Source organism: Fomitopsis serialis, assembly GCF_022376445.1.
Source record: "Fomitopsis serialis strain Sig1Antser10 chromosome Unknown B0H18scaffold_198, whole genome shotgun sequence".
NCBI classification, from domain to species: Eukaryota; Fungi; Basidiomycota; class Agaricomycetes; order Polyporales; family Fomitopsidaceae; genus Fomitopsis; species Fomitopsis serialis.
Genome location: NW_025955158.1, coordinates 39,692 through 59,948, shown reverse-complemented (window position 1 = coordinate 59,948; position 20,257 = coordinate 39,692). Strand labels below are relative to the sequence as shown.

At 56.3% G+C, this 20,257-nt stretch overlaps 8 protein-coding genes across 8 annotated transcripts; 4 read left to right on the top strand and 4 right to left on the bottom strand.

The window, feature by feature from the left end:
• Positions 1–292: 292 nt before the first annotated feature.
• Positions 293–1,647, bottom strand: B0H18DRAFT_1050071 (uncharacterized protein). The gene is made up of 6 exons (XM_048030919.1): positions 1,294–1,647; positions 1,098–1,228; positions 862–1,038; positions 644–808; positions 438–584; positions 293–411 (listed from the first exon to the last, which is right to left on the bottom strand). The coding sequence occupies exons 1-6, from the start codon at positions 1,559–1,561 to the stop codon at positions 301–303; spliced, it is 999 nt and encodes a 332-aa protein (XP_047885907.1). The 5' UTR covers positions 1,562–1,647; the 3' UTR covers positions 293–300.
• A 368-nt stretch (positions 1,648–2,015) lies between these two features.
• On the bottom strand, positions 2,016–2,456 carry B0H18DRAFT_1050067 (uncharacterized protein). The gene has a single exon (XM_048030918.1). The coding sequence runs from the start codon at positions 2,421–2,423 to the stop codon at positions 2,196–2,198; it is 228 nt and encodes a 75-aa protein (XP_047885906.1). The 5' UTR covers positions 2,424–2,456; the 3' UTR covers positions 2,016–2,195.
• Positions 2,457–3,201: 745 nt separating this feature from the next.
• Positions 3,202–4,479, top strand: B0H18DRAFT_1216577 (uncharacterized protein). Its single transcript, XM_048036671.1, has 3 exons — positions 3,202–3,936; positions 3,989–4,241; positions 4,308–4,479. Exons 1-2 carry the CDS (start codon positions 3,401–3,403, stop codon positions 4,023–4,025), a joined length of 573 nt encoding a protein of 190 aa, XP_047885905.1. The 5' UTR covers positions 3,202–3,400; the 3' UTR covers positions 4,026–4,241; positions 4,308–4,479.
• Positions 4,480–4,660: 181 nt separating this feature from the next.
• B0H18DRAFT_888644 (uncharacterized protein) lies at positions 4,661–4,906 on the top strand (the record flags this gene model as incomplete). The annotated part of the gene is made up of 2 exons (XM_048041234.1): positions 4,661–4,782; positions 4,816–4,906. Coding segments are annotated over 2 exons (213 nt in total), but the record flags the coding sequence as incomplete, so codon positions are not given.
• A 4,534-nt stretch (positions 4,907–9,440) lies between these two features.
• On the top strand, positions 9,441–10,118 carry B0H18DRAFT_841817 (uncharacterized protein; the record flags this gene model as incomplete). Its single annotated transcript, XM_048039500.1, has 1 exon — positions 9,441–10,118. A coding segment is annotated over one exon (678 nt), but the record flags the coding sequence as incomplete, so codon positions are not given.
• Positions 10,119–14,125: 4,007 nt separating this feature from the next.
• Positions 14,126–14,658, top strand: B0H18DRAFT_1050061 (uncharacterized protein). Its single transcript, XM_048030917.1, has 3 exons — positions 14,126–14,150; positions 14,197–14,395; positions 14,502–14,658. Exons 1-3 carry the CDS (start codon positions 14,145–14,147, stop codon positions 14,606–14,608), a joined length of 312 nt encoding a protein of 103 aa, XP_047885902.1. The 5' UTR covers positions 14,126–14,144; the 3' UTR covers positions 14,609–14,658.
• A 645-nt stretch (positions 14,659–15,303) lies between these two features.
• Positions 15,304–16,721, bottom strand: B0H18DRAFT_1050054 (uncharacterized protein). Its single transcript, XM_048030916.1, has 5 exons — positions 16,502–16,721; positions 16,302–16,436; positions 16,116–16,247; positions 15,517–16,049; positions 15,304–15,337 (listed from the first exon to the last, which is right to left on the bottom strand). Exons 2-4 carry the CDS (start codon positions 16,356–16,358, stop codon positions 15,693–15,695), a joined length of 546 nt encoding a protein of 181 aa, XP_047885901.1. The 5' UTR covers positions 16,359–16,436; positions 16,502–16,721; the 3' UTR covers positions 15,304–15,337; positions 15,517–15,692.
• A 565-nt stretch (positions 16,722–17,286) lies between these two features.
• Positions 17,287–20,197, bottom strand: B0H18DRAFT_1050041 (uncharacterized protein). Its single transcript, XM_048030915.1, is given in 8 exon segments — positions 17,287–17,957; positions 18,040–18,715; positions 18,780–18,912; positions 18,963–19,100; positions 19,152–19,314; positions 19,408–19,699; positions 19,768–19,886; positions 19,889–20,197. The coding sequence occupies 7 exon segments, from the start codon at positions 19,884–19,886 to the stop codon at positions 17,691–17,693; spliced, it is 1,788 nt and encodes a 595-aa protein (XP_047885900.1). The 5' UTR covers positions 19,889–20,197; the 3' UTR covers positions 17,287–17,690.
• Between the last annotated feature and the right edge of the window lie 60 nt (positions 20,198–20,257).

The window sequence follows — 20,257 nt, the reverse complement described above, 5'->3', positions numbered from 1 at the left end:
TGGTCGCGCAAGAGATGAGCCATATCTGTCTGGAGTCCAAGGGTGTCACTTACCGATTCGTCTCCTTGACGACACAGTCGATGTAGCGCAAGTTCGGTTGTTCCTCAAAAGTGGGCAGTCGGATGTCCCCAACGACCCGCTCCCACTCGTCTTGTGCCCTCTTGTACACCTCTGGGTGAACCATCGCCAAGAAGAACGTTTGAAGCACGGTCTTCGTCTGTCCATAGCACCTCTCAATATCAACCTAGATCAGATAGAATTCTGAAACATACGTCTGATCGTAAAGTATATTATGAGACATCATCCGTGAACCGAGATACCTTCCAACGCCGCCGTCAATAGAAGTGCAGAAGAGCCGTCGTTTGATAGCACCCTGGTCTTTTCCATATCCCTCAGTATTTTATTAATGTACTCCCCGCGCCCGACAAATGCGCCACGCGAGCCGCAGCCGCATGGAGGCGCAAGTAATCTGGAGACGGTAGCGGAAGCTTCTCGGGGTCCGGGGTCGTGAAAGTGACTGTCGTCGGTATGTTCCGCCGATACATCGGGTGCGTAGTTTGGGGCGTGTATGTGTGCGGCGTGTCCTAAGCAACATCATTATTTGCGGGCTCGTCGGCAGAGAGATCGATTGGTAGGTACTCACAGTGCTTTCAAGCCACAAGTTGAGCATTTCAAAGTGGGTATGCTCGTCGCCGCGGAGTGTCATCACGTTCTCCAGCCGATGAACGTTAGGTCCATTCAGTTCATCGAACACAAAAGTGTCTCCGAAGCGCGCCATGACAGTCCATACGGTAGCTGCATATTCGTGCTAAGAATATGTGATTCGTAACTCCAGGCCAGCAATTAGATACGAACGCATACCCTCGCACCATTTTGGTTGATACCCGATATCCCAATGTTTGTGGATTCAGGGAAGATGTGGGCTGCCTGGGTGAACGTAACGGGAGCATCGGCCGGGAGGATATGGGGCTTCTCTTTCACAGAGACGATGTCAAATGCACCAGTGAGCATACATCGGTAACCATCCCGTATGAGGGCCTGGTGATAAATGCAGGTGAGAAAGCGATATTGTGGGCGGTAATGAGTGTGCACAAAACCTTCTGTTTTGCTGTTGCATGATTCTGGGGCGCCTCTTCTAGAGGATATTGCAGAGTTTCCTGTGTGGCATCGAACGAGGGCCTCGAAGGGTGAGTGGATGGGGATCGAGTACGGCCTTTAGCAGCTCGAACTATGGCACAGCATGTACGTTTCACCATCTGCCTTCTACACCGAGTAGCACATAGGGGTACTCACAGCAACGGAGGAAATGATTGATGTATAGTGTCGCCAGACGTTCAAATTCATCGTCATCACCACATGAGTTGATTTCGCGGGAAAGGCAGTCGCGACCTGTATCACTGGGGGTTTCGAGCATAGCATAGCCCAGGATTCTCGCGCGTACGAGGGCGGCCGCGGTGGCGTCGCCAATTGTATTGCCGACCTGTTCATGATGGAGGCATTTGGCATACGCGTCCTGCCATGGTTGGAATACGTAATTATTCGTTGGCAAGGGCTGAGGCATTGGGTATTGTATGCGGAGTAGCGTGATGTTTAAAGGAGTGCGCCGAATAGAACTCGCAGTAAATAGCAAGACGGCGGTCGAGACGCCACAAGCAAGGCGTACGCGCGTAAGCGTGACTCATGGCAAACTGACAGACTGCGCTAGTTACAGCTCAGGTCACGTGAGACCTTGTCTACCGTTCCGAGTCAAAGGCGAACATAAGGGTGGGAGGCATAAGAGTGACAAGCATAAGTGATGTAATAGAGGTAGGCATATAAGTAAGAGTGGATAGGATCAACGGTCAAACGAAGGGAGGGTGTTGAGATGGGAGAGGTTGTCATGTAAGACCATACTCGCGGCGAGGGCATGTGTGCGCGGTGGGTACGGGCTCGTGCGTCATTTGTATTCGCCCCATATGCGGCCGGCGAGGCGAACGGAGGCAGGATGCCAGGTAGCAGACCATACGGACCAGGTAGTCACTTGATTACTCCGCCGGAGAGGGGTTGCTAGTGCTTTGACCAACAGTTCAAGCTGAGTAAATGATCTAGGCCCCATGTGCTATTGTATGCATCGGACGTCTTGCTCCTATCATCGCAAAGACAATGGCACAAGGCATTATATATCGACATCAGGTCCCTTCAATGCAGGACGTCCCCTAACCTTCATCGTCCTCCACAACACTGAAGACACAGACATCAATGGCCCCCGCCTGCCGTACTTGCATCGTCGATCCCGGACGGGGAATTGACCAGCACACTTGGCTTGTCGACTCTCTGGCTAGAGCGTTGAGGACAGCCAACCGCGACGCATGCTTCAAGAAGATTGCTAAGGAAGTCGCCGAAGGGTTCGAAAGCCGGTTCGACCCGTCAGTGCTCGGGATCATCACCAAAAACGGCAAGTTCGTGCGCTATGAAACGAGCGAAGAACGCAGAGAGCGGTGCCGGGATAGACCCAAGGTGATTCTCATTTGTGTTCACCGCGTCCAGAGGCCGACAACCTTCGTCAGAAAATCATCCGATGGGTTGAAAACCACAAGGACTACTTCCTGATGCAGCGATTGCAGACCTCAGAGGCACGCGAACCCAGCCTTCCCCTCAAGGAGTTGCGAGAGCGTGCAAAGAGTGCTCGCGACTTCTTTGTTAGGGACCATCCGAACATCGGAAGGGAGGCCAGAGCGGAGGCATACGCTAATGGCGATACGCTCAGCCACAAGGCCATAGCAGTGAATCACGCCTACAGCGCCGCCATCGCCGAGATGAAGACGCAAGATCCAGAGAGATGGGAGGCCTACGAACGAGAGTCGCAGCAGTCCAAGACCGAGATGCGCGCTGCTCGCGCCGTCCATATGGATGACCAGCCTCCGAACGAGCCAGGTCTCAGTAACCACCGGTCCCAGGGTGACGCCAGCGGCGAAGCGGCCGCGTCTCACGCCGAGTGAGTGTTTTGTTCCTTGCGCAGTGGCGGCCGGGCTCTGAACTTGAGCAGCATAGGAATGCGCCTGGAACACAACGCGCGCTTCTCGCTTGAGGCATGGGCAGACAAATCCGACTGTGAAGTGTTCCTCTATATCGGTTGTATCGACCCAAACGGGAAACCACGGAGGTGGATGTCGCGAGACTCTTCGCGACGTACACAATGCTCACTGTCCCAAGGATGAGTAGCGGCAAGGCAGGCACAGATGACCTCGCGGGCGAGATCAAAGGCTCACCTTTCATCGACACTCTTGATGCGTATGTCTTACGCCGTCGAAGCAACATCGCAAGTCCCGCTATCGAGCCAAGCGGTGCATCGACCTCCCGACACCAGAGTAGCACGCAGACGGGAAGTAGGCCAGGTGCGGCGTACCCTGCGTTCGATGACATGGCTGGCGGGCGGCGGACCGACGCTCCTACAAGCAAGGACCTAAGGGCGGATATGAAACGTTCAAGAAGGTCGATGTTAGAAGACAGCGCTGGGAATGAGGAAGAAGCAGCAATCAACCGCCACGCCGAACCGCGCATCATCGAGACGCCCCGAGTTGATACCCGGACGGGCGAGGCGAGTCTACATCTGAAGCCTGCGCAGACTGCTTCGTGCGATGATCGTCAACTTCTTGCACTGAAGTCTGAAGGCAGCGATATCTGGGCCGCACTGTTCCGAGAGCCCATACACATCGTTACCGATGCAGATGACAGCGCGAAGCAGGAACCGGTCAACGCGAACAAGGACCGCATCGCTCTGACCGAGACGTCGCAGCATGCTGAGACTTCGCCGCGAGGCAAGGTGCATCGTGCCACCTCACCTACGCCTCCCAAGGCCCCGGTAGCAGTCAACAGTCAAACGCAACCAACTGGCCAGAAGAGGAAGCTCGAAACAATCGACCTCCAAGCTATGCTCAATGAAACGAAGCGGACCAAGTGAGTGGCTGCTGTCACTCCTGTCGGACCGCGTAGCTAATCGCCACGACAGAAAATGCGGTCACGCACGTCCGAGTAGAGGTTGTTAGAAAAGGTCTCGTAGCCTAGCATTTGTTCACACTCACAAGCGACGATAATCCGGCCTTTTTTTCCGCACTAGTATACCTCCACCTGCGTCCGTTGATGAGTAGTCATTCCTGTTCTGGCTTGGTCGTGGTTATGATTTGAATCCATGCGTCGTGCCCATGTTGTAGTCTTCGTGAGATCAACCAGCCGCGCAGGAATGAGTCACGCAAGGGGTGCATCTATTCCAACATCCATAGATTAGCTGTACGCGGTCGTCTTCAACCGGCTGGCAGTATGGTACATACCTGCTTGTCGTGCGCGTGCGACGCAGAGCATAGGCTCGGTGGGGTATGCGTGGTCAACTGTTGGACAGTCGCGTCCGCGGTGTCCAGTTACGAGTCGTGACTGCGACAACACGACAAAGCGTAGATCTAGCTGGAAGCCCAGGTTCATTTGGCGGGAGACGCGGGGGAGAACACTCAGACAGCGAGATTTGAAACCAAGCGACGACCTCGAACGCGACGCGCGTCAGCCTACGAGAACGCGATCACGTGCCAGTGAGCTGGCACGATACGAGAGACTGCCTGTGCACAATCACTTCCTAATAGTGAGTCATGCGCACACCCATTTCACCGTTGAACTTAAGCATGTATAGGGTCTGCGTAACCACGGCACCTCACCTCATGCACAACCCATGAACTATGCCGCCATGGTCGTAGATGACCTGCACTTCTTCCGCACACACACCCTCACGAACGTCCCTCTGCTCGGTCATCCAACGTGAGTACTCGTCGAATGTACTCGGAAGGGGAGGGGAGGAAAGGTTGCGATGTTTGTTGCGCTCAGCCCCAGAGTCCCACCAGACCTCAAGCAACTTATTTTCGCAGACATCTCGCGCCCGTGAAGGGTCCCCTCTCGCCCAAGGTCAGCGGATATATAATTGAAGTGCCGAAGAAAACTGAATCTAGCAAAGTGACGAACCGGAAGGAAGCACAGGATATCCTGATCATGAAGCCATGGAACAAGTAGGTCACGCGTCATGTACAGTGGGCTTCGTACTGACTCCATTATAATGCAATATTTGGCCCGCGCGTTCCTCCTCACGAACCTCAAGCATCAGAGACACGAGCACAATCCGCCCGAATTTCATATCCCTTGAGATCATCGGCGACAGCATACCGGAGATAGGCTCCTTCAAACGAGCCCGGTGAGCGGACTTGGCAAGGCAGTACGCTCTTCATCAAGGGCACAAACAGGGACAAAGAGCAAGCGAGTTATTTGTACCAAGCAAGCATTATTGATAGATGATGTTCAACATCGAATACAGGCTTGGAGCGTCTGGGGTGAGTGAGACCAACATATTGGTCGTTCTGTTGTGCTTACATAACAGTCGTTAGTACATGCTGAGAAGTGCGGTTCTGACGGACTGTTGCTCGATGTAGCTGACCTTTGATCGTTAGGCCGAACGTACTCAAACACTTGGTCACGGACTCCATTAAGGCACGACAGTGTTACTGATGAGCAACATGATGTCGAGTAGAGCGCTGTACCGTGTGGCTTCCTACGTTGCCCCAGCCAAGCTCTTAGGACGGCAGGCCGAGTGGATTGGCATGTGAGTACTCAGTTCGTTATGCTTCTCGTTGTTCGGGGTTGCTACCTTGTTGCTACCTGTGCGCCATCTCCCTGAATCTGCTATCTGAGATACCCGGACGGTGCCATGTGCAACGAATATCGACCCCGATGCATCGATCCAGTTGACCATGGAGCGCGACGACGATAGGTATGTACCACTACTATTCGATATGCTGAGAGATCACGGAAGCTCGAATCCGGTAGCTACTTGTACTAATACGTTGTCATCAGTTTACGCTGCCCACTCGTTCAGACAGGCCGTCAGTTGACGAGTATACACCCATGCATCCTACTGCCCCCGATGTCGGCCAAAGTCAATGATTCCGATCTTGACAAGCACATCTTGGACCAAGTCGACTGTCCAGATCAAAGCTGCAACGTGTTGGTGCCGACGGTGTCGTCAACCTCACAGCCGCCTAGTCTCCGTTGCAGACCATAAAAGCCGACAAGCTAACAGCCCTACCTCCATGCTGCCGTCCCATCTCGTCCCTTCTCCTCGTACTCTCATCAAATCCGTGAACATTGAAGGCCTTCAGTAGTCCCGGTCATGTCGAACCAACGGTACTTCCGCTTCACGCTCACACTGCTCATCACACTCTACATCTACCTGGCCCGTGGGGAGTACTTCGACTTCATCGCGCCTCTTGCACACCTGGTCACGCTCGAGGCTCGGTACACGTCCAACGACATCCTGCTCTGGGCGGTAGTTCACTTTGGCCCTGTGGCGGTCTTCTTCGGTCTCCTCAATGTCTACGTGCGTTTCTTCGGGCCTGATCATCGGTTCTCCCGGTTCGTGAGAGAGCTTGTCAAGGTCTGTCGCCGAGTCCATGTACATCGAGCTTCTTGTGACCTCGCCCATCTAGGAACGGGTCGCAGCCATTCATCCTCAACGCCACCGTCATATCGACTTTCCAAGGCCTGCTTCCATTACAGTAGCCACTGACCATGTGGCGGAACTGGTTGCCGCTGGTAACTCTGCTTGTGTCTCTCCGATCGACAACTTGAACTCCCATCCTGTATCTCTTGATTCTGGGGCTTGTGTATGGTCCGACGTATTTGCCCAAGCATCATCCTCGCCCACTGCATCTCCTGAGCCTGTCAAACTTGTCCTCAAATCTGGCCACGCCACGTCACAGGCTCCGGCTTCCTGTCTTGTCAGCCCTACACCTGCTCTCCCCATTGATACCGTGCCCAAGTCCGAAGCCGACAAACTGCAAAAGGAGATGCTGCACAAGCAGAGCAAAGAGATGTCTCGGCTGGAATTGGAGAAGAAGCTCAGGAAGTCGCACACCGAAGTCCAGCTACAGTCTCAAAAGCTGCAGGCTCAACTCGAAGATGCGAAGCGCGAAACAGCGGGCCTCCAGGACGACCTCACTCGTGTTCACACGGAAACCACCGAGAAGGTCGGCAGTCTGAACAGCAAGGTCACGGCTTCGGAGGAGCGTATCAAGGATCTCGGACGCGAACCCGGCACTGCTAAGGCTACGACGAAGGCTCTTGAGGGTCTCATTCAGGCTTGCGCCCACGCACTGGCCGACTCTGCCCAGGAAAACCAGAAGGACAAGGACACGATTGCCCGGGTCCGAATTCGAAACGTCGAAGATTACCAGAAGCTCGCCCTGCGTTTCAGGCTCGAACTAGATTCTGAGACCATGAAGAACACCCCGCAGCAGCCTCGTACATATCCAGTAGTCAAGGGGCAGCTCGTGCACAAGGCTCCCTCTTCCAACAGCTCTGACATCCGGTGGACCCCGCACATGTACGTCCAAGAGCTGAACCGCCAGAAGTCTATTGCACGGCACCATACCGAAGAAGTGCATCAGGAGGCAGATGCGACGATCAACGAGCTGAAGGCCGCTCTTGCGACTATGACTGGGCAGCGCAACAAGCTCGAGGCCGACGTCGACTCCGTGACCACAAAGCGCAAGCATCTTCAGGCCAAGGTCGACTCTCTGACGTCTCGCAATGCTACTCTCGAACAGGACGTGCGCGACATCACCGCGGCAAGGACCACCGCCGAAGAGGAAGTCATGCGCCTCTCGGCTCTGCTCGAGCCTATGTACACCTGTGGTGCTGCAGTTGGGCGGAGGACGACTTGAAGCACAGGCTCGCGAAGGCCGTCGATCATTACGCGCTCTCCGCTGCATCCACTGCCGCAAGCACTCGGATACGACTACTGCGGCTGAGCTCACGTCGCCTCAGAGCACCCTCGCTACTGCAGAGGCCCACCACAAGAGCATGCGTGAGGACCTCGGCATCCTGCAACGGGCGATCGACGACGCGTATGCTCCTCTGGGCCCTGTTATGATGGTGCGCCTCGCCGCTAGGTCTCCATCTTCATAGGGTCCTGAGGCACGACGAAAAGGTGGCTTTGATCTCGGACTTCGCGGTACTCTTGGCGAACGAGGTTCTGGTCCCGTTTCTGGCCCTGTTTCGGTCGATATGATGGTCTGCGACGAAGACTCTGGTCAACCCGGCATGATCGATGCGATGGAGTCGGTGCATGTGGAAATGGCGTCTCTCTGCTCTGCGCCTGATCTGGACGCCACGGACATGGACATGGCGACTCCGGACAAGGAGGTCAACCCAGTCGGCGCCAGCGTCCCCCTCTACTGGACACATTGGCAGCCTCCGGCCACTAGCAGCCATGTTCCCCAGGCTGCAGCCACACCAATGGTCGACGTACAGATGGGATCCCTCTTTGCTTCTAACGCTCACCTCTGGCGATTTTCCCACGGTCCGGACCTCTGACGGGAAGGGTATACGGACGTGAGGACAGCAACAGGAGCTACTAGAAAGCTCTCTAGGCAAATATCACTAGTACTTTACACTACACAGACTCGATGTCGAACTCCGCGAAGGGAGGGACGACGTCTAAGACAGCGAAACCGACAGCATCGCCGACGACCAGAAGCGCCAGTGAGCGACCTAACACGAGAGCAACAGCCTCGGCGCCGCCAATGGACCTGAAGACGGAGAGAGAGAAGGTGGACACGTACGATAAGGCGTATAAGGTCTTAGTGGGCCGGGCCCTAATCCCAGAAGAGACCCTGCCTTCGGTAGGTGCCCTGGTAGAGGGCCTACGCTTCTGCGCCGAGACGAGCAACCAGGCGCAGGTACGAGAGGCCATCTACGCCTTTGCATCATATGCAGAGGCTATCCGCGACAACCGGCCTGCTGCCAAGGTCCTGGACGACCTACGTCCGATCCTTGTGAAACTCACGGAGAAGAGCGACACCGAGCCCGGGGAACTGGACGAGGACAAGGCCGGCCGTCTCGAGGAGATGGTAGACAGGCAAGCTCAGTCGACTACGGAGCTCAATGGAATGCTGGGGAGGTTGACGGAAGAGGTACGTAAACTCGCTGCATCCCAGAAAAAGCTAGCGAAGGATTTGGAAACGGTGGATGGGCTCCGAGGTGACCTGCAAGGCGCCTTGAAAGAGACACAGGAGGTGCTGAAGGCACCTCCCCCTGTCGTGCATCACGAGCATGTCGCTCCTGTGAGCAACGGAGATGCCTATATGGCTGCTGCAGGGGGACGACCCTCTTATGCGGCTGCCATCCAGCATCAGTTACCCGCTGCGCACGCCTCGACGATGTTGAGGCAGAATGTAAAAGGGCGTCAGATGTTGATCGACGTGAAGTCGAGAACGAGAGAGGACGGAACACCGCTCACCGAGCTGGAACTGGTCACAAAGGCCAATCTTGCGCTCGAACTAATGGCAAATGATGGAGGATTCGTTGCCCCTGAGGGGGCGAAATTCGTGACTGCACAGAAGCTCAAGAACGGGGGTATCCTGTACGAGCTGTCCTCCAAGGAGGTAGTCACCTGGCTGAGGATGGAGAAACATCTGGCCGCCTTTACAGGCAAATTCGGCCTCGAAGCGACGGTGCGAGCTCGCCACTACGCAGTAGTGTGGCAAAACCTGTCGACGGCTTTCGTTCCGAGCGAGCAGGCGTACCGACTGCTCGAAAAGGAGAATGGCTGGGACGAACGAGATCTGATGGTGGTACATTGGATCAAGCCTATTGACAAGCGCAAACTGAACCAACAGACCGCGTATGCGATCGCGAAGTTCAGTAGCGCGAAGAGAGCGAACGATGTCATCGTCAACGGTCTCATGTTCTTCGGCCAGAGACTGAACGCTTGGCGTCTGGTCAAGGAGGCGCGGCGCTGCATGAAGTGCCAGCGCTTGGAGCCGGGCCATATGGCCTCCGACTGTACGGAGACGGCAAAGTGTGGTACGTGCGCTTCCCCGGAACACACAACACAGAAGTGCAAGGTCCCTCCGGGACGCAAGCGCTGGTGTGTGAACTGCGAGGTGGCAGGGCATGCGTCCTGGGAACGCCACTGCCCCTCGTTCATGGAAGCCAACCACAAGATCCAGCGTGCCAACACGCTGGAACAATACCGTTTTTTCCCGATTGCTGACGACCCAACTTCATGGGAACCGCGCTACGTACCGGACCAGCTCCGCTTCCCGTTTCCGGAGGAGGCTGCACCTCAACAGCGCCCCGATATTCTGTCTACAGGCCCACCAGCTGACCCTGGTCGCATGCACCCCGCGCGGGCGAGCCGTCTCGCGACCTCATGGAGTGACGAACCACTCCCAGAGATGAGCGACCAGGGTTGGAAACGAGCAGGCAAAGGCCCTGGCCCGAGCTCTACTACTGATTCATATCGTCCACAGACAACTAGCTTCCGAGCGGCAGGAGGACAACGCCAGTCGACGCTGACGGGCGAGGGCGGATTTACTACACGATCAGCCCCGCCAGCGCGCCCCAGCTCGCGCTCATCGACGAGATCCCAGGAGTATTACACCAACCTTAATGATGATGGAACCTTCTAGGGAACTCAAGATCTGCCAGGCGAATGTGAACAAGTCCAACGTCGCCCAGTGCGCCCTCCTCCATGACGTCGCCGAATTTGACATTGTAGCATTGCAAGAACCTTACATCGATCATCTTGACAACACCCGCGCTGCCGCGGACTGGATCGTAATCTATCCTACCGGTCACAAAGATAATGAGGCTACGTCCCGCTCTGTCACGCTAATTAACAAACGCGTATCTACTAATAGTTGGACAGCGATCCCGATAAAGTCCCCTGACATCACGGCGATCACGCTCCGTCTCACCACGTCTACGATACACATATTTAATGTCTACAATCCCCAAGACAGTAATCTCGCTCAGGCAGTCCTGTCTCGGGAAACACGGAAACTGCTGCGAGACGAGGATGAAGACCCCGAGCGCCACATCCTCTGGCTCGGGGACTTCAACCGACACCACCCGATCTGGGATGACGAACGTAACACGCACCTGTTCACGAACCAGGCGCTGGACCAAGCGGACAAGCTAATAGACATGCTAAGTGTCTTTGACATGCGCATGCTACTCCCGCCAAGTATTCCTACTCTCGAGGCACACGGAACTAAAAATCTTACTCGTCCAGACAACGTCTTCGCATCTGAAGGGCTAGCGGACTGCCTCCTGAAGTGCGACGTTGCCCCTGACTTACGTCCTCCTCACACCGACCACTTTCCCATACGCACCACCTTCCTTCTCGACGTCCCGCGAACTGCACCCCGCAAGTTTCGGAACTTCCGAAAAGTTGACTGGAACGAGTTCAGGACTGAGCTCGCCATACGGGTCGAAGACATACCGACCCCGAATGGACGGATTGAGACGAAGGAGAGTTTTGACGAACTCCTCACCAGGCTCATGGGCGCGCTCACCGAGTCTATCCAGGAGACTGTACCAGAGACGAAGCCGCCACCCTTCGCCAAGAGGTGGTACTCGAAAGAGCTAGACAAGCTCAGGAGGGAGGTCGGACGCCAGGGACGCCGCGCGTTCAAGCACCGCGAGTTCCCGAATCACCCCATACACGCAGAGTACAGGCAGCTCAGGAACAAATACGGTGACCAGGTGCGCGCAGCCAAGAAGTCGCACTGGGACGCCTGGCTTGAAGAAGCGGATGCGAAATCAATCTGGACCGTGGGCAAATTCATCAGAGCAGGGTCGTCAGATGGCAGCAAGAGCAGGGTGCCTCCGCTACACCGCCCAGGCAGCGCCCAGCTGGAACGAGGAAATGAGGCGAAGAGCCAGGTGCTATACGAGACGTTCTTCCCGCAGCCCCCACCCGACCTCGAACTACCAGACCCCGAGGCCGAGCATTACCCGCCCCCCGCCTTCGAGTTCGCACACGTCTCCGACCACCAGATCCACGCGGCCTGTCACCGTCTCAGGGAGTTCAAAGCGCCGGGACCGGACGGGATACCGAATGAAGTGTATAAAAGGTGCGCAGATATATTAGTTCCAATTCTTGGATATCTCTTCCGTGCTACGTTCGACCTGCGCTATTACCCTGAGGAGTGGAAGCTGTCCACGACAGTGGTGTTGCGTAAACCCGGGAAGAGCGACTACTCTGTCGCAAAGGCATACCGTCCCATTGCCCTCATGAGTTGCATGGCAAAAATTCTCTCATCTTGCGTTGCCGAAACAGTGGAGTACGAGCTCGAGAAGCTCAAGCTGTTCCCCAACCTCCACTTCGGAGGTCGAGCTGGTCGTACAACGACCGACTCACTGCATTTGCTGACCAAAACGATCCGTGACGCTTGGCGGGCGAAGAAAGTTGCCTCGGTTCTGTTCCTTGACGTGGAGGCAGCATTCCCAAGTGCAATCCCGGAGCGGCTCTTTCACGAGCTCCGGACGCGAGGGGTACCCAAAGAGGTCGTGGACTGGCTTCGTGAGAAGCTTAAAGGGCGTAAGACACGCCTGACGTTTGACGATTTTATCTCTGACCTCTTCGAAATCCTGAGTGGGATAGACCAAGGGTGCCCACTCTCAGTTCTGCTGTACAAGATTTATAACTCGGTGCTACTCGACTGTGCGGACAGAAAGAGAGGCGAGCTCGCACTCGGTTTCATTGATGATGTGGCCACGATCGCAGTGGGCAAGGACCTAGACGCCACATGTGCGAAACTACGGAGCTACATGGAACGCGCTGGCGGCGCAAAGGAATGGTCCCGAACGCGGAACTCCCGCTTCGAGATCTCGAAGCTATGCCTACTGCACGCTGACCCGAGACTGGCTAAAGATGACATGGGCCCCGCACTGGCACTAGCAGATGGGTCAGTACAACCCTCTGCGGACGCGAAGTTCCTTGGTGTATGGATCGATCGCAAGCTGCGATTCAAGAAGCAAGCCGAGTACGCCCTAAAGAAGGGCACAACTTGGCTGCTTCAGTTCGGACGCCTAGCGCGTCCGAAGCATGGAATCCCCATGAAGCATGTGAAGACACTTTACCTTCAGATGCTCATCCCCGCTATGCTGTATGCGGCGAGTGTATGGATTGTCCCCCAGAGGCAGATGGAGGGCCGGAAGCAGCGCTACGGGTCAGTCGGAGTGATCCGCAAGCTCGAGAGGGTGCACAGACAGGCATGCCTGATGATATCGGGAGCGATGAGATCGACGCCCACAGACTCATTGACCGCACATTTGAACCTTCTTCCCTTCCACCTTCTTGTTGATAAGATGATAATGCACGAAGCTACTAGGTTGTGCACCCTACCCACCTCTCATCCCCTCCACCGTCACGTCAAACAGGCCTCGCGATGGGTCAAGAAACATCGCAGCCCCCTACACGAAGTCTTAGGAGCATACGAGCTCGAACCCGAGGAGATAGAGACCATAGAAGCGGTACGGCTTCCCCCGAGCTGGAGACCGCCTTTCAAGATCTCCATAGCGCCATCGAAGGAGGATGCCGCTGCCGAGGAAAAGGTCTGGGCGAGGAAGGATGGGTGGAGGATATATTCGGACGGCTCAGACATCGATGACGGAGTCGGAGCGGCGGCCGTCCTGGTCATGCCGGAAGGCGAACCCAGAGTCCTTCGATACCATTTAGGTCCCTCGACGAAACACACGGTATACGAGGGCGAAATCGTGGGACTTAACCTTGGAGTCGAGCTGCTCCACCGGGAACTATCGTGCGCGAAAGCGTCAGCAGCGGCGGACAACCTCGCGTGCCTCCACGCGTCGAAGAACCGGAAGCCACATCCCGCACACTACATGATTGACCACCTCCTACGGGCGATTGGACGTCTTGAGAAACGCCACCCGAACGTAGACCTCACTCTAAGATGGGTACCAGGCCACAAAGGAATCGAGGGGAATGAGCTGGCGGACGTAGAGGCGAAGAAGGCGGCGAGAGGAGACAGCAGCCCGGTCGAGGACCTCCCGGGCTGGCTGAAGGGGACACTCCCAGCGAGTCTCTCCAGGGTTAGGCAGACCCAGAACGAGAGACTGGCGCGGATGGCGAAGGAGGAATGGAAGGCGTCTCCGCGGGCTGCACGGATGGATCGAATCGACCCGGATATGCCGTCGAAGACTTATGGGAAGGTGGCGGAGAGGCTACCCCGGAGGCAGGCGAGTATTCTGATCCAATTGCGTACCGAACACGTCCCGCTGCAGAAGTTTTTATTTAGGATCCAGAAGGAGGACACTCCCACATGCCCGTCTTGCAGGACCACACGCGAGACGGTGTACCACTACCTTATGGAGTGTCCCGCCTTCAATGAACAGCGAGACCAACTTGCACGCGACGCGGGCCCAGCCGCCCGCTCGATGAAAGATCTCCTCAACTCAGCGAGCACCATGAGACCCCTCTTCCGATACATACACGACACCGGCCGCTTCGCGGCCGCCTACGGAGACCTAGAGTTGAAAGATGCGAAGGCGAGAGACCGCGCCCAGGGGGCGCGTTGACGATGAACAGCGGCCGACACGCAAAGAACCGAGATCCCCCCCACATCCACAACCCTTTCAGATCGACACATTCCCATTTCAGCTCTCTCACTACACTACAGAACACTCTAGTACTATACCTGCCCTACGCTCCGGCGAACGGCGATGCTCAGCGACCACGGACCATACGATACACACAACGAGAGTAGCATACGTCATGTCTACATAGGGCTTCGCCCTCAGTGACACTAAATGGAATAAACAAACAAACAAACAAACGTACAGATGGCCCCTCGTTCTGTACCTCAGCACTAGGGCACGCGAGCTCCGGGCGCGCCAAGGAAGCACGTCGCGGCCGCGCGTGCTAAGCACTCAACATGCTCGCCTCTCCAACACCGAAGGGACGCCCGTGCCCCTGCAGTCCATCCCTGAATCTGACTCTTTGACGCTGTTCGATGAGCTGGAACAGAGAGAAAGAGGTGTGTGCGCCGTCTGCGCGATGCCGAGATCGTCGCTGATCCCCTTCAGGCACTGTTCAGACTACTCAGACAGGCGATCGCTCTCGCTTGAGGTCCACATACGGGCGGGCGGGGGAAGTAGAGGCTCAGCTGACCGTTGCTAGTTCATGGACCGTGAGCCCTCATAGCGCTCACGGTACTTGAACTAGCAACGGTCAACAAGCAAACGGATACATTCGCAAATACTTTCGGTTCCTTCTCAATTATCTGGATCTTGGTTCGTGCAGTCATCTACTATCTATTACTTAAGATGTCTGGACAGGTACACTTATTCACCTGTCGTTATCCGCACAATTGCTCAAGTGACTATCTTGACTTTTGTCAACACCTTGATCACGGCTATTTCATGTTCGTCCAGACATCCTATTTCACGACCTCTCAAGTCATGCATCATCATCGTCAGGCACATGCATCTCACACGTCGTGCATATACCCACTTGGTTCGTCTTCTTGATTTCTGACGTGTCTCTCTGCTGACACCTTATTCTTGTGACAGCGGTGACAAGTAACATTGTGCGGAGCACGTCGCTACCTCACCTACTTGTATCATGCGAAGACGATCGAATACCTGATGCTTCGGCCTTGTGCTTCAGAGGGTATGCAGCACCTCGAGTGCGTTTTTGAACAGCCTCGACACACCGATCCATTCCCCTTGATTCATGTCTATTCTGAAACCTGGACTCAACTACGGTGTATCCTTGGAATTGTCGGGTGCTAGAACATGTCGTCTGCGTATCGGGCTGGATGTTCCTGATACAGAAGAGCGTACTACTACAGATACCCAACGCTTTTATGCTACTCCGAGTGGTCTCCATCGTCCCCATCGTCCGTATCCTCACATCGCCGCCTCAGCCTTTCCGCAATCACGCACTCCAGGACTTCTCTCCCAATGATCGTCTGGAATATCTCATCTGAGGGATCAAAGTCATCGAGAGTACCCTCCTCGTCAAGACCGTTCTCCACAAGATATGCATTGACCGTTTGAGGGTCGTAGTCGGTCTGAATGTCCCCGCCGATGAAGTGAACGCATAACGTGTGGCGAAAATGCTCGCGGAAGGTGTGTGAGGCAGAACCTTTCGGAATTACTTCGAGATGAGCAGGTAGGCCGGCGTGCATCGCTGTTTCGTCGAAGATGCGGATTCGGTTCTCGTGCTGGAGAAATCAGAATGGGAGCCCTGGTAAGCACATGAGTGCCGACTGAGGCATTCATCAACTGGCATCAACGTCAACGCTGAACGCATTCGCATGCCACAATTTATAGATGTCATCCCGCACGCTCATGAGGTTGTCAGGATTTTGGAAACCTTCGGTTCGCGGGAAGAACGGCCTTTCCGCGCTGAGCGTTGTGATCTGAAACCGTGGTCAATACTACGCAACCCAATGTCGTTGGACTAATATACGTACGTAGCGCGCCATCCCTGGAGGGTATATCCAACGCACGTCCACGGGACCGCTATCCATAGCCGTACATCTTGTGAATATACACTTGCCGCCATCACGCCTGGAGACCTCCTCGCGAAACGGAGCCGGTATGTCGTACTATGTGATTCCGGCGTCCGAAGTCAATGGGGCACAGCGGATGGGAACGGACACCAAAAGCTCACCCGCGCTAAGCTCTCGAGACCACCAGGCATTCGCGAGGCCTCGAACGCGATCTTCCTCGTCTCCAGTGACACGACGTGATAAGAGCCATTAAAGGGAAGCCGCCGGACGATGAACGACCCTCGATCTACGCAGGGTAGGACACCTCAGCTGAGCACTCGGTACACGGTGGCTAGGCCTGAGTGCGTGCGATACCTACCCAAGTAGAAGCATAATCTCCCAACTCTAGAGCCTCGGAGGGCGGGACAGCCTCCAACGGGTCAGGGTAGTACTGGAACGGGGCCATTCGGTGCAACGACACGCGGCGCACATCCATGGCGCTCGCGCCACCAAGACCAGCGAGCATGTTGACCCAACGGAGAAGAGTGCCCGCCGTAACGGGACCGACAACGCTCGAATTGGAGCCTGAAACAGCAGCGGGAGTCAGTAAGACGTTCGCAACACGTCGGCGCGGGATCATACAGGCTATCAGCTCGGACAGAGGGGTCGAAGGCCACCATATGAAGATATCGGCGTGGCGCAACTGCGACAGCCTGGATGCATGCGCCCGGGATGTAGGCATCTCGCGGATGGATGGCTTGAAGCTCGCGTGCTGCGAATTCGGAAATTGGCGGTGTTGTATGCCAACGGATGCGAGTGAGGCCTGAGCTTCACTGTCACAAAATGTTTCCACCGCGTTGAGGTGGAACTAGAGTCTGTATAGAAATTATGTAAGACGTACTCTATCGATGTGAACCACGTTACTTACTCACATGCCAATGACGCTAAAGTCTCTGGCGACTCTCCGCCAAGCGGCGCAAGCGACCAGGTGGAGGTAGAGGGCATACCACTGTATCGAAGTTCCACACAACAAAATTCACAGTGCGCGCAGACAGTGTGCGGATAGACACATCCAGAATCTCCGTGGCCGTGTATTCCTTCCAGGCATCCAAAGATGACACATCTACGCCGATACAACAGTCCCACAGCGCTCGAACCCACAAGCAGACCAGTATACGACAGACACACCCTCGGCTCGCCCGTCTCGTGCCGACCTCGTTGAAGTCTGTCCGAGACTCAGAGGCGAACCATTACGCAGACAATCGGAACAGACAATGTAGACCATGCCAACTCGAGCATGCCAAGTCGCTGCGTCTCACAGCACGACGAAAAGTACCCAATCCAACTCGTCGCTAGCACTCACCACCCACCCTACAGAAACTCGCTCGGATGCCTCCACTCCGCGTCCTCGCACCCATACGACTGCAGCCACTCCCGCACGTTCCAATGCCCCCGCGCCTCCGGCCATGCCTGCAGCCGCACCCGGCCGTCCTCGCGCTCGACGGTATAATAGTCGTCGTCCACGCGCGCGACGCGCACCGTCGGGAACCCCGCGTCGACCACCGCCGCCGCGTCCGCGACGTCGAACTGCGACAGCCCGATGAACTGCAGGTTCGGCGGGAGGCCCGGACGCATTTGCTGGAGGACGGCGAATGGAGATCGAACGAAGGGGCAGAGTGGGTCAATGAGGCTTGCGAATACGAGAGAGGAAGGAGCGTACCGAGACGAACCCAAGCGCTTCCGTAGACGACTCCGCCTGCAGCGAGAGCGCGATGACGCCGCGGGGCACGAGCCACATCGCCACCGCCGCAGCGACGTCCTTCGGGAGCGTCGCCGTCAGCGTCCTCAGCTCCGTCAAGCTCGGGAGCACGCCCCACACACCCGCGTCGTACCCCAGCCGTTTCTGCGCCCAATTCGCGCTCGGCACCGACAGCACCAGCGTCTTGAGCGTCCGCCGATCGCGCAGGAACGCCGAGATCGCGGGGAAGAGGTCGTGGTCGTTCACGTTGTACCCGAGGAGGCTGAACTCGAAGTGGCGGAGGAACGGGAGCGCGCGCGCCGTGGCGCCCTCGCGGAACTGCGCGGACGCGTTGCAGTTGAGCACGCATTGCAGGCGGAGGGACTCCAGCTGGTGCCCGTTGCTCAGGATGTCCGAGAACGCGCGCGACTCGGAGGGGAAGAGGCCGAGGAAGTCGAGGTGCGTCAGGTTTCGGATCGAGAGCGTCTCGGTGGGGAACGTCCAGTGCTGGTTGTGCAGGAATATGGAGCGGATGGACGCCTTGTTCTGCATGAGGAACTCCTGCACGTCCGCAGGGTTGCCCCCCGTCGAGACGTACGAGAACTGCGTGATGTGCCGGAAGCGTGGGAACTGCAGCTCCGCGGTCCCGTCGAGCGGCCTGTACGGATACGGACGAGTTATAACGGTCGTGCGGGTTCCTATTTCATATGGAGTGGACCCACATTAGAGACATCCCACGTAACCGGTGATTCGCGCCTTCGAGGATTCGCAGGAAGGCGAGCATCTCGCGCAGTCGCATTGAACAGTGGACGTTCTTCAGGTTGGACAATTTTGGTAATGCGTTCGCCAGCATGCCTGCGACGCCTGAGTCACCCCAGACGGCACGACAACATCGACTCGCTCACCCGTCTGGAAGGTCATCGGCGATACATCGCGTCCTTGGTAGAATACCCGCAACGTCTTGACATGCTTCGCAAACTCCTTGTCGACGATGATACGTGTCAGGATGTCGGCGCTTTTCTGCGACTCCCTCTTATCCGGTACTGAGGGCAACATTCAACACGACACCCGCCGCCCAGCCTCGTCCAGCTCACCGAAAAACAGATCGATCTTTCGAAACAAGAGCTCGCTTGCGATACGTGACAGGATGTGCGGGACGAGGAGAAGGTTTTTGAGATCGCGTGGCGGGAGCCATCGTGCAATCTCCCGCCATATTTCAGTCGAGAAGCCCGGGGTCGTATGCGGCTGGACCAACGACTGGGCATCGGAAGAATCACCCATCATTAGCATTCGACCCGTGGACGGCATTCACGGTTACATGGAGGGATGAGGAAAAGGGGACCGACGCACCTTGCCCGAATTCGTGACATGATGGACCATAAGCGCCTTGGCTTCTGGGTGTTCAGGCTCGATGGCCATGACAGCCTGGAGGTCTGCGGGGGACGCCGGGAAGGCGCGTGGTAAGCCGAAACGACCGTCTAGAATGGACCAGATTCCATGCCGACCTTGGTGGGCGCCGACGTGAAGTCCGACAGCAAGCCTAGCCCTGGCGCGTATCAAGCGGGCTTTGGCAGCATTGGCGGTGGACAGCCCGCTCAGCGAGAGGCAGGACTGGACTGCGTTCTCGATGAGCATTCTAGAGCTGGCGGGCAGGGACGAATAGAAATCAGCGATGAGGCGACTACAAATTACTAGACCCGCTAGACCAACCGCTCAAAGGGAAGATGTCCCATGGCGTATAGAAGCACATCTGCCTTCTGTTCGTCTGAGAGACTTGCGGTGACATCTCGGATGCATGCGTCAATGATTTTTGGGTTGAAGACGCTCATGGCCGGAGGGGGAAGGATCAACGACCACGATAGGAGGTGAGGATCAAGGAGGCAAGGCTGCTAGAGGGCAAGTGACGAGGGATATAGCCCGACGCTGTGTGAGCGATCTCGCAGCCTCGTAACACGCCGGGTGAACGTCGGACCAGGCGACGAGTAAAAGCGACCGCACGCGCGAACGTTGAACGCTGGTGTCCACCGCGTTCCTCACAGCTTCCAGATGCTGCTGCGTGGGATGCGAACATGGTGGTCAATGCAGACGTACACATGTGGGCTCTGTGAAACACCCACAAACGCAGGAGAACGAGGGAGGACTTATATGAGGCAGCAGGCGGGGGCAGGGCGTCCGGGCGTGGTGGTGGTCCAGATGGTAT

Excerpts from the sequence above, each read along its gene's own strand:
- B0H18DRAFT_1050071 (XM_048030919.1), bottom strand. The coding sequence starts at position 1,561 with ATGCCTCAGCCCTTGCCAACGAATAATTACGTATTCCAACCATGGCAG. Across the intron at positions 585-643 it reads ACTTGTGGCTTGAAAGCACT|GACACGCCGCACACATACAC; the intron begins GTGAGTACCTAC and ends GATGTTGCTTAG. Across the intron at positions 412-437 it reads TCCATGCGGCTGCGGCTCGC|TACATTAATAAAATACTGAG; the intron begins GTGGCGCATTTG and ends GGGCGCGGGGAG.
- B0H18DRAFT_1050067 (XM_048030918.1), bottom strand. The coding sequence starts at position 2,423 with ATGATCCCGAGCACTGACGGGTCGAACCGGCTTTCGAACCCTTCGGCG.
- B0H18DRAFT_1216577 (XM_048036671.1), top strand. The coding sequence starts at position 3,401 with ATGGCTGGCGGGCGGCGGACCGACGCTCCTACAAGCAAGGACCTAAGG. Across the intron at positions 3,937-3,988 it reads AATGAAACGAAGCGGACCAA|AAAATGCGGTCACGCACGTC; the intron begins GTGAGTGGCTGC and ends TCGCCACGACAG.
- B0H18DRAFT_1050061 (XM_048030917.1), top strand. Across the intron at positions 14,396-14,501 it reads AGACCGCGCCCAGGGGGCGC|AACACTCTAGTACTATACCT; the intron begins GTTGACGATGAA and ends ACTACACTACAG.
- B0H18DRAFT_1050054 (XM_048030916.1), bottom strand. The coding sequence starts at position 16,358 with ATGGATAGCGGTCCCGTGGACGTGCGTTGGATATACCCTCCAGGGATG. Across the intron at positions 16,248-16,301 it reads CTCCAGGGATGGCGCGCTAC|ATCACAACGCTCAGCGCGGA; the intron begins GTACGTATATTA and ends CCACGGTTTCAG. Across the intron at positions 16,050-16,115 it reads CGTTCAGCGTTGACGTTGAT|CACGAGAACCGAATCCGCAT; the intron begins GCCAGTTGATGA and ends TGATTTCTCCAG.
- B0H18DRAFT_1050041 (XM_048030915.1), bottom strand. The coding sequence starts at position 19,886 with ATGAGCGTCTTCAACCCAAAAATCATTGACGCATGCATCCGAGATGTC. Across the intron at positions 19,315-19,407 it reads ATGTCACGAATTCGGGCAAG|TCGTTGGTCCAGCCGCATAC; the intron begins GTGCGTCGGTCC and ends TCCGATGCCCAG. Across the intron at positions 18,913-18,962 it reads GCCGATGACCTTCCAGACGG|GCATGCTGGCGAACGCATTA; the intron begins GTGAGCGAGTCG and ends CAGGCGTCGCAG.